Here is a 10,418-nt window from a genome sequence, read left to right as displayed (position 1 = left end):
TTGTGCTGTATCACAGTTATCATTCTCAGTTGCTGTCAAGTCGATTCTGACTCATGGCAACTCCATGTGTGTCAGAGTAGAATTGTGCTTCACAGGTTTTCAATGGCTGATTTTTCAGAAGTAGATTGTTAGATCTTTCTTCCAGGGCACCACTCGGGGACTCCATCACACTGTTAGCCCCGGTTATACAAGCAGCTATAGTGCAAAACAGAATGCGAACAGGCCTATTGGAAAGTGAACTTGGGCCAGAGAAGGCTTAATGGAAGATATGGCTTCTTAAATGGGCCTTGGAGATGGAATCGGGATGAGAGGAGATGGTCAGCAGAGTGGCGAGAGGCGAAAAGAGAGGAGGACCCTTCAGGGGGACACGCAGAAGGGAAAGCATGAGCAATATCACCTGGGCAGGACTGTGCAGTCACCACAGGGGAACAGTGAGAGCTGCCTTGCAGAAAGTCCCCCTTATCTCCCCAAAACTAACACAATTGAAGACAGATAACTACCCCCCGCCAGGCAGCCAGAAGGCAATGACTTACCCCAAGGTTGCCCTTTCTGATCCTGGAATTGGATCATACTGGCTGCATTCATCGTCAATGACCCTGACATCTTCACAGTCATCCTCATCAGAGCCATCAAGGCAGTCCCTGTCTCCATTACACAAAAGGTGGCGTTTCAGGCAGCGACCTGAGAGAAAAAGAGATGCTGTAGATTCTTCCAGCCCCTCCCTGGACTCTCCCTTCTCTCTCATGATTCACATCTATAGTCACCAAGTCCTGCCCATCAGTCCGGCCCTGAAATTGCCCTTAAATCTGTTCCATCTTCTCTCCCTTCTCACTGCCCCTGCCCTCCTTCCAGCTTCCTTATCTCCCACCTGTAGTCTTCTAGCAAGTGCCCTGCCCCGTCTCTCCCTTTCTAATCCAGCCTCCCATTGCAGCCCCAGTGGTCTTTCTAAAAGGCCAACCTGGCCATGTCACCCCTGCTCTGTATCCTCCAGTGGCTTCCAATTGCTCTACTTCCAAATGTCACAGTCTGGCACAAAGGGCTTTTCTCACCTGGCCCCTGGTTACCTCAATGGCTTCATTCCCCAAAGTCCTGACACTGCAATTTTTCTGGCCAATTACTAGTCCCCGAATCGCCGTGCTTTTACTCATTCTTTATCCCTATTTCCCAGAAGCCTCTGTTGTTGTTTTTTTTCATTGTTCAAGTGGCAGCTCAAGTACTTTTTTGAAGCCTGACTGTCTCTCCAGAGCAGATTTGGGCACCCACTTCTAGAGAGTTCCACTGAACCATGTACATATGCCAATTACAGCCATTATCACACGATATTGTAATTGACTCTTAGTAGGACTCTCTCCCAGGAGCCCTCGTAATGCAATGGTTAGCGCTCGGATGCTAATCAATAGGTCAGCAGTTCAAACCCACCCAGAAGCTCCACAGGAGAAAAGACCTGGCAATCTGCTCCCATAAAGATTTCAGCCTAGGAAACCCTACAGGGCAGGTCTACTCTGTCGTATGGGGTCAGTATTAGTTGGAACCAACTCAACGGCACACAACAATAGGACTCTCTCCCAAACAGACTAGCAGTGCCTCCAGGTTAGGGACATTATTTTTTCATTTCTGTGTTGTCAGCACGTAATATATGCCCAATAAATATTTGTTAAATTAATATATGCATGAGTGACTTGTACATTTCTAAATGAATCAAATAGGTTTTATTATAAACTTGCATCAGAATTACCTGGGATGCTGGCTTCAGATGCAGATTCTGGGGCCATAGCTCAAACCTACTGAATGACGAGCTCTAGGGGAAGGGCTCAGGAGCCTGCATTTCAACAAGCTCCCTGGGTAAGTGCTTTGTACTTTAGATTTGACAGTCATAGCTGTTATCCTGCTGGAATGCTACTCACCTGTCTCCTTACACTGGAAATCCTGTCCACACTGTGCTTGCCTTAGACAAGCTGTGGGACTGTGACAGCTGGCTTGATCCCAGACATCACCACTGCATATGTCTCCCCCAAACTTGTTTGGCTGCAGGAGGGTCCGGTATCGGTACTAAATCAGATTTTTAAACAGACACATTATTGTCAATCAACCAAGATTTGTGCAGGCAGGTCTCAGCTCACCATAAGCAATAACCATCTCATGATTGAGAACTGCCCGCAAAGCTGTCTTTTGAGGGGACGAGGGCTCATAAACAGTGATGTGCAAACAGAGGTGGCATAATCACCAGCTGGAATATTGCATACAGCCTCCAAGCATCAAATGAAAGGCTTGGACCAATTATTTCAAGAGTCTTCCATTCCCTCCCCCCACCACCACCTTCTTTAACTATTTAATTGCTATTCATCTTTCAAGATTCAGGTTTTACCTCCTCTGGAAAGCTTCCCCTAATTAAGGTAGCGTCCTCTGGGCTTCTGCAGGTCCCCTTTCTCCTCTCTCTCCTAGCACTTGTCATATGAGGCTGTGATTGATCATTTTGCTATATAGCTATGTCTCTCACTAGTCTGTGAGCAATTTGAGAATGAGGGTGAAGTGGTGAATAAAGGAACATATCTTATTGGGCTTTATATGCTTGGCTCTTGGCCTTTGGTCAGCACACGGGAAGCACTTATAGAAGAGTTGTTGCTTTGACCCTGCAGCATCTCTTCTGGTCAGCACACACCTCTTTCCTGGGACATTCTCATAAGGTTCAGATGGAGTTGACCCCAACCCCTCAGTCATAAGGCTGTGTGGGTATTAACCAGGCCTGGCCAATCAGAGAAGCTTCCTAGATGCAATGATTGGTTCAGGGATTGGCACGTAACTCAATACAGGCCAATCATAGTCCTCTCTGGGGAATTCCCTTCAGAACTATTGGAAAAAACCAATTCTTTCCACTGGAGTTGCTAGGAATTGTAGGCATCCAGCAGTCATCTTGCCGACTATATAGAAAGGGCCCATCCAAGATATAGAGGGACAAAGAGAACTCTGAAGATACCACCTGAGCCCCGGGCTCCAGCCTTGACTGTCCCTGAATAAACGCTGTTGAAGAGAAACAAGGAATAAAAATACACAAAAATCTTGGGCTCTATGGTTTTATGGTTCTGTCTTCTATGTAGTATGTAGTATCAGGCACTTGTGTAGAAAGAGGAAGTTGAAGACTAGGATATTCAGAGACATATGAAACTCCATCCTTGCCTTCAAGAAGCTTATCATCTAGTGGAGGAGATAAAATGTATCCATAAGAAAATATAACAATACAAATCATTCTGTACGGATAGCAACCACACAGCGTTCCATAATGGAGAGTGCGGTCCCACATTTTCTGCTGTCTCTTACCTTGGTTCACCCATAGGCCCTTACTTCAAGAAAGTTTGTGGGTAAGTAAGAAAGCAAGGATTTGAGGAGCAAGACAAGTGAGTTCCTGACCCAAATCTATTTCTTATTTCCTATGTAATGTCAGGAGTCCCTGGCTGGTACAAATGGTTAATGCACTCAGCTGCTAACTGAAAGGTTGGAGGTTCAAGTCCATCCAGAGGTTCCTCAAATGAAAGCATGGAGATCTACTTCCCAAAAATCAGCCATTGAAAACACTATGAAGCACAGTTCTCCTCTGGCACACATGGGTCACCATGAGTCAGAATCGACTCAACAGAGCTAGTATGCAATATCAAGCAAGACACTTCATTATTTGTACCTGTTTCCAAATTTGTAAAATGAAATGGTTGACCTAGATGACCTCATTAATCACAATTACTAGTGATTCTTTCACTTGTATACTACAGTTTAAAGAACATGGGCATGAGAATTACACTTGGGTTCAGATGCTAGATCCCAGATCCCAAATTCACTTACCAACTGGACACAAACAAGCGCTGAGCTTTGACTTTCTAATATGTACATAGGTGTAATAACACCTTACCTTGAAAGGGTATTGTGAGAACTAAGTGAGAGAATGTAGGGGGAAGCACCTACCCCGGTGCCTGGGATATCATTGCTGCTCAATGAACAGAAGTGGTTTCCGCATTCATTACCCTCTCAATGCAGCCTTTTCCAGATGATTCAGTGGATGAGTTGTGGAGAAGTGTAACCTCCCCGTCTCCTGTTGCCAACCTCTGCTTGCTTTACACTGCTCATTTGCAAAGGGGCAGAGGTAGCAAGGAGAGATGAAGATCAAACCTTTCCATTTACCTTCCCTGCCCTTCAGTTAATAAGAACTTTGTAACCTTTGTGGGAAGAGGTTATAATTGATGACCAGTTGGGGAATATCAGAGTTTTTTAATGTTCCACCCACACTCCTGCCCCACCTTGCAGTAAAGAAAGGAGTGATTAGTGTATGAACATAGAGCTGATTTTCTTTCTCACTCTTGAAAAAGTTCATCAGATATCTAAAACCTACAGTTACTGACATGATAATGGCAATGGTAGCTACCATTTTTCAAGTACTTAACCCGTTGCCGTTGAGTTGATTCCAACTCATAGCGACCCTATAGGACAGAGTAGAACTGTCCTATAGGGTTTCCAAGGAGCAGCTGGTGGATTCAAACTGCTAGTCTTTTGGTTAGTAGTTGAGCTCTTAACCACTGCGCCACCAGGGCTCCACATTTTGAATGCTTACTCTTGTCCACTTTATGTTCTTCGTCTCATTTAATCCTCACAAGTTGATGAGGTTAAGTGTTATTATGATTCCCACTTTAAGCTGGGTTAGAATTCCAGTTGTGCTACTTACTGTATATGCGTCACTAAGTTAATTACTTAATTTCTCTGATCCTCAGTTTTCTTATCTGCAAAGTGGGAATATATCTGAGAGTGTTACTGTGAATATTAGTGATAATCCATGTAAAGAAACCGGCACTTTGTCTGGTTCCTGGTATACTGTCAAGGATAATACTTATCAACATCATCATCATTCTTACAACCAGCTGTTGGGCTGCTGCTGAAGGATTTATGACTGAGTGGGAAGTGGAATAGGGGAGCACTGATGTCACTTAGTACTCTCCAGAATACCTCGGAGGGAGTCAGCAGAGTGGTCAGGCCCATAGGCTCTTTGGAGTCAGACTAACCATGTTTTAAATCTAGGCTCTGCCACTCTCTTAATTAGTGACTAAAGCAGTTATTTCACTCCCCAAAGCCTCCGTGTTTTCACCTATAAAATGAGGATGATAATATCCATCGTGTAAGGTTGACTGTGAAATTCAAACAAGAGAATCCACTTAAAATATTAGCACAGTCCCTGGTATGTAGATACAGTTTAATGAATGGTGACGATTAATGGCAGTATCATTCTTCCTGTGGTTCCTGTATTTGGAATGACTGTGCAGGACATGAGGTTCATTCCCACTGGCTCCCTGTTTTCTGGGTGTGTATCAGATAATGAAGAGATTGTGCTGCAGAAAGGTTGGTACAGGCACCCTCTGAGGGACTCCGTGCTATTGCCTGTGGTTGGGATCATTAAGACACAATTTTCTCTCCTAGCTAGTAGATAATGTTTCTTTCCAGAAATGCACATTTTTGTTTGGATGATTTTGAGGGGGAGAAACATATTAATAAAAATGAGACTAGGGTGACCTTTCACTTAAATAATTAACAAAACTTAGTTGTTTTAAATATTTGTTTCAAGATACGTATGTCTTTTTGAGTCACCAAGGAAGCAATTCAATTCTGGTTTAAACTGTAAGTCATTCACCTGTGCTATCTGCTATCTAAACTGCAACACACGAGAAAAATGTAGTGTAGCATGTGCAGGGTGGCCATTATTCAACCTACTACACATCCTAAACTACAGAAAAGGAGAAGGCAATTAGACCATGCAGGCAGAGAATGGATGATGGGGCCACAAGCCAAGGAATGCCCACAGCCACCGGAAACTGGAAGAGGCAAAGAAGAGATTCTCCTCTAGAGCCTCCAGACAGAGCATGGCCCTGCTGCCACCTTGATTTCAGACTTCTGGCCTGCAGACAGTGAGAGAATAAATTTTTGTTGTTTAAGTCTTCCAGTTTGTGGTAATTTGTTACAGCAGCCTCAGGAAACGAATATAGGATATCAAAGCAAAATGAGAGTTTGGGGGCCAGATACTTTCAAGCAGAGGCAGTCTAGGATTCTTTGGCATTTCTCAGAGACGGGGGGGGGGGGGGGGGGTGGGCGGAGGGTGAGAATACTAACGTCAGGCTGTGAAGTTGTAAACATCAGGTTCAAATTGTGGTTCTACCACCTACTAGCTCTATGATCTTGAACCATGAGCACCTCTATGTCTCACTGAGGGTGGGTCTGGAGGGAGGACAGCCATCTGCAGACTCAGCAAGAGCCCAGGTGAGAGAAGAGCAGAACTTGCTCCAAGACAGCAGGAGTAGGGCTAGGGAGGAGGGCACAGATAGTGAATATAAAAATAGCTGACACTTATTGAACACTTACTATGTGCCGGATGCCATGAAAAGTGCATTGCATGAATTACTTATTTAACGCTCACAGTGACTCTATGAGGTAGCCATTATTACTATACCCATTTCAGAGATGAGGAAACTGAGTCACAGAGAGGATTTAAAAATGCCCAAAGTAACACAGTAAATAAGGAGTAAAGCCAGGATTTTAAACTGCAGAATCCAAGCTCAAATATTTGGATTTGACAGTAATGTACCAATAGGCAAGATTCAAGCTCTGATGTTGCAAGGGAATAGGGGGCGCCTGGGTGCATCCCACTTGGGGTGCATCCAATAAGGGCATGTATTGTCAGTAGACTATTTTAAAACTTAACAAAACAGAATAAAATTTGGTGCGCTTTTTACTATCAGCATGAGCCAGCAACTATAAACAAAGTCAATGATAAAATACTCCTCTCTGCCAGAGTGAGTGCTCCCATGTCGCCTTCCCTTAGTATGCCACTGGGTTTAGGGACTATTTTGGACTATTGGAAACCACTTAGATTTTAGCTAAATAACAGATTGGCTCATAAAATAAAGAATATCACCCGTGAGTTTTGAGCTCTTTCAAAAAATCATGTATATGAGACCAAATGGTCAAAAATTACACTAAAGCAAAGACAAGATGGTAAGGTGGCAGGGAAACTAGAGTACTAGAAATGGTACAACCAGAACGGGATGGATGAGAATGATGATATACATTGTGAAAAATGTAACCAATATCATTGAATAATTTCTGTGGAAATTGTTAAATGGGAACTTAATTTGATGTGTAAACTTTCATCTTAAAAACTATAAAATATTATTAAAAAAAAAAAAGAAAACACACACACACATTCAGACACGCCTCTGTCCACTGGGTGTGGCTGTTATCCAAGCCAGGAAAGTGGAATCCTCAGGAACACCTTCTGTGACATTTTCTGGTTTTTCTCAGCTAACAGCAGGTCATGGGCAACTTGGAATTTTATTACTAAGTCCTTAGTCCCCTCTGGATGGCCCTCATTAAAGGACAGTAGATTGGCCAGGACCCAGAGAAGCCATTAGAGATAAATGTGCCCATGTCCAGAAGGCCACTTTTCTGCATCTTTTTTGCAGCCTTGCCCAATATTGCCTCAGAAACAAAATTTGGAGAGGTAGAAATAAGTTCCACCATCCATGTGTCCATGATGTCCTAAAACCTATTTGTAGGCCAATGTCCTCCAGACCTCTAGACTTATGAGCTACATGGATGGATGGAGAAAGAGAAATAAAGAGACAGAATCTGCCATGGAGTCAACTCCAACTCATGGTGACCTTGTGTATTAACAGAACAAAATGTTTCCCAGGCCTGAGTATGTTCAAGTCCATCATGTGGCTATTGTGCCAATCTATCTCACCCTTGCCTTCATGGGCCCTCTATTTCACCAAACATAGTATCCTCCTCCAGCGACTGGTCTCTTTTGATGAAGTGTTCCAAGCAAGTGAGTCAGACAATGTTCTGTTGTGATCTATAAGGTTTTCATTGGCTAATTTTCAGAAGTAGATCACCACCCTTTCTTCCTCATCTGTCTTAGTCTGGAATCTCCACTAAAACCTGTCTACCATGGGTGACTCTGCTGGTATTTGAAATACTGGTGGCATAGCTTCCATCATCACAATAACATGCACGCTGCCACGGTAAGGCAATCGACAGATGAGTGGTGGCCAGACTTATAAACCCAATGCTTGTCTCCATTTGAATGCCTAATACACAAATCAAATATAAAATGTTCAAAAAGTGACCATAAATATCTTACCTTTTGATCCTGGCATGGAAAGCAATCTGTCCACTCTGACCAGCTGCTCAGCTGGCAGTTAACTGCTGTCAGGGTGGAACCTTGATCAGCCCGGCTTACTCTCCTAAAGAGAGAAAAGACTCCCACTCAATTTTGAGATATATAATTTAGGCAAAAAAGAAAGCTGTGCACATTTTCCTTCCAGTTAAATCACAGTTTATAAGAAATGAATAATACGGATGATAGCAACAGTTTGAGCATGAACAATCATTGTACCTCTACTAATACAGCTATGGTGCTGGAGGGTTATAATTATCTCTTTAAACTTATATCAATCCTGTGAGAATCAAATTATTCTAATTTTAGAGAGACAGGTACTGAGGAGAATTAACATGTTTTGAATATTGAGAGTAGCAGAAAGCTCAGTGGGATCTGAGGTCAGAGGAATGAGTTTGAATCTTAACCACTTGCTGGCTTTGAAAACTCAAGCAAGTTATTAATGTCTCTGTGCTACATCTTTCCTACTTGTAAAATTATATTAATAATAACATTATCTAATGGGGTTATATCCCTAGGTGGTGCAAACAGTTAACTCACTGTACTGATAACCAAAATGTTAGAGGTTTCAGTATATCCAGAGGCACCTTAAAAGAAAGGCCAGGTGATCTATTTCCAAACAATCAACAATTGAAAACCCTATAGAGTACAGTTCTACTCTGACACACATGGAGTTGCCATGACTCGGAATTGACTCCATGGCAAATGGTTTAGTTTTTTTAATGGGGTTATACTCTTGCAAATTAACGAGGACTTCAAAGAGCTTTCATAAGTGGGTTACATCTATCAAAGTTCACAGAATTCAAAATCAAAACTGAGAAATTTTTAAAATATTTATTTATTGCGGTTTAGGTGAATTTTACAGCACGTATTAGTTTTCCATTCAAAAATGTATACACAGATTGTTTTGTGACATTGGTTGCAATCCCTGCAATGTGTCAGCACTCTCCTCCTTTCCCTTTCCACCCCAGGTTCTCCATGTCCATTTGTACAGTTTTCCTGTCCCTTCTTGCCTTCTCGTATTTGCTTTTGAGTAGATGTTGCCCATTTGGTCTTGTATACTTGATTGAACTAAACAGCACATTCCTCACGTGTATTATTGTTTGTTTTACAGACCTATCTAATCTTTGGCAGAAAGGTGGACTTTGGGAGTGGCTTCGGTTCTGAGTTAGCAGGGTGTCCAGGGGCCATAGTCTTGGGGGTTCCTCCAGTCTCTGTCAGATCAGTAAATCAGCTTTTTTTGTGTGTGTGTGAATTTGAATTTTTTTCTACATATTTCTCCTGCTCTGTCCAGAACCCTCTATTATGATCCCTGTTGGAGCAGTTGATAGTGGTAGCCGGGCACCATCTAGTTCTTCTGGGCTCAGGCTGATGGAGGCTGTGGTTCATGTGGTCAGTTAGCCCTTTGGACTAATATTTTCCTTGTGTCTTTGGTTTTCTTCATTCTCCTTTCCTCCAAATGTGATGGAACCAAGAGATGTATTTTAGATGGCCTCTCGCATGTTTTTAAGACCCCAGACACTGCTCATTAAAGTAGAATGTAGAACATTTTCTTTATGAACTACGTTATGTCAATTGACCTAGATGTCCCCCAAGACAATGGTACCTAGACCTTAGCCCCAGTAACTTCGTCTCTCAAGGTGTTTGGGTGTGTCTATGAAGCTTCTATGGCTTTGCCTTGGGCAAGTTGTGCTGACTTCCCCTATATAGTGTGTTGTCTTTCCCTTCATCAAATTTAACACTTGTCCACTATTTTGTTGTTGTTCGGTGCTGTTGAGTCGGTTCTGACTCATAGTGACCCTAAGTACAACAGAACGAAACACTGCCTGGTCCTGTGCCATCCTTACAGTGGTTGTTATGTTTGAGCCCATTGTTGCAGCCACTGTGTCAATTCACGTTGTTGAGGGTCTTCTTCTTTTTCGATGACTCTCTGCTTTACCAAGCATGATGTCCTTCTCCAGGGACTGATCCTTCCTGATAACATGTCCAAAGTATGTGAGACACAGTCTCGCCATCCTTGCTTCTAAGGAGCATTCTGGTTGTACTTCTTCCAAGACAAACCTGTTCATTCTTTTGGCAGTCCATGGTATATTCAATGTTCTTCGCCAACACCACACTTGTCCACTGTCTAGTTAGTGATTTCCCCTCCCCGCCACTCCCCTCCCTCATGACCATCAAAGATTTTTTTTCTGTGTATAAACCTTTTCTTGAGTTT

At 42.9% G+C, this 10,418-nt stretch overlaps 1 protein-coding gene across 1 annotated transcript in view; it reads right to left on the bottom strand.

The window, feature by feature from the left end:
• C8A (complement C8 alpha chain) overlaps positions 1-10,418 on the bottom strand; it is a 69,254-nt gene that overhangs the window by 48,828 nt on the left and 10,008 nt on the right. Inside the window, exons 2-4 of the mRNA XM_012555199.2 lie at positions 8,168-8,270; positions 1,905-2,049; positions 534-681 (exon numbers count right to left, since the gene is read on the bottom strand). Coding sequence (XP_012410653.1) covers positions 534-681; positions 1,905-2,049; positions 8,168-8,270 — 396 coding nt within the window. The remainder of the gene's footprint in view (positions 1-533; positions 682-1,904; positions 2,050-8,167; positions 8,271-10,418) is intronic.

This window comes from Trichechus manatus, unplaced genomic scaffold (genome assembly GCF_000243295.1).
Source record: "Trichechus manatus latirostris isolate Lorelei unplaced genomic scaffold, TriManLat1.0 scaffold00003, whole genome shotgun sequence".
NCBI lineage: Eukaryota > Metazoa > Chordata > Mammalia > Sirenia > Trichechidae > Trichechus > Trichechus manatus.
This window is presented reverse-complemented; position numbering and strand designations above follow the sequence as displayed.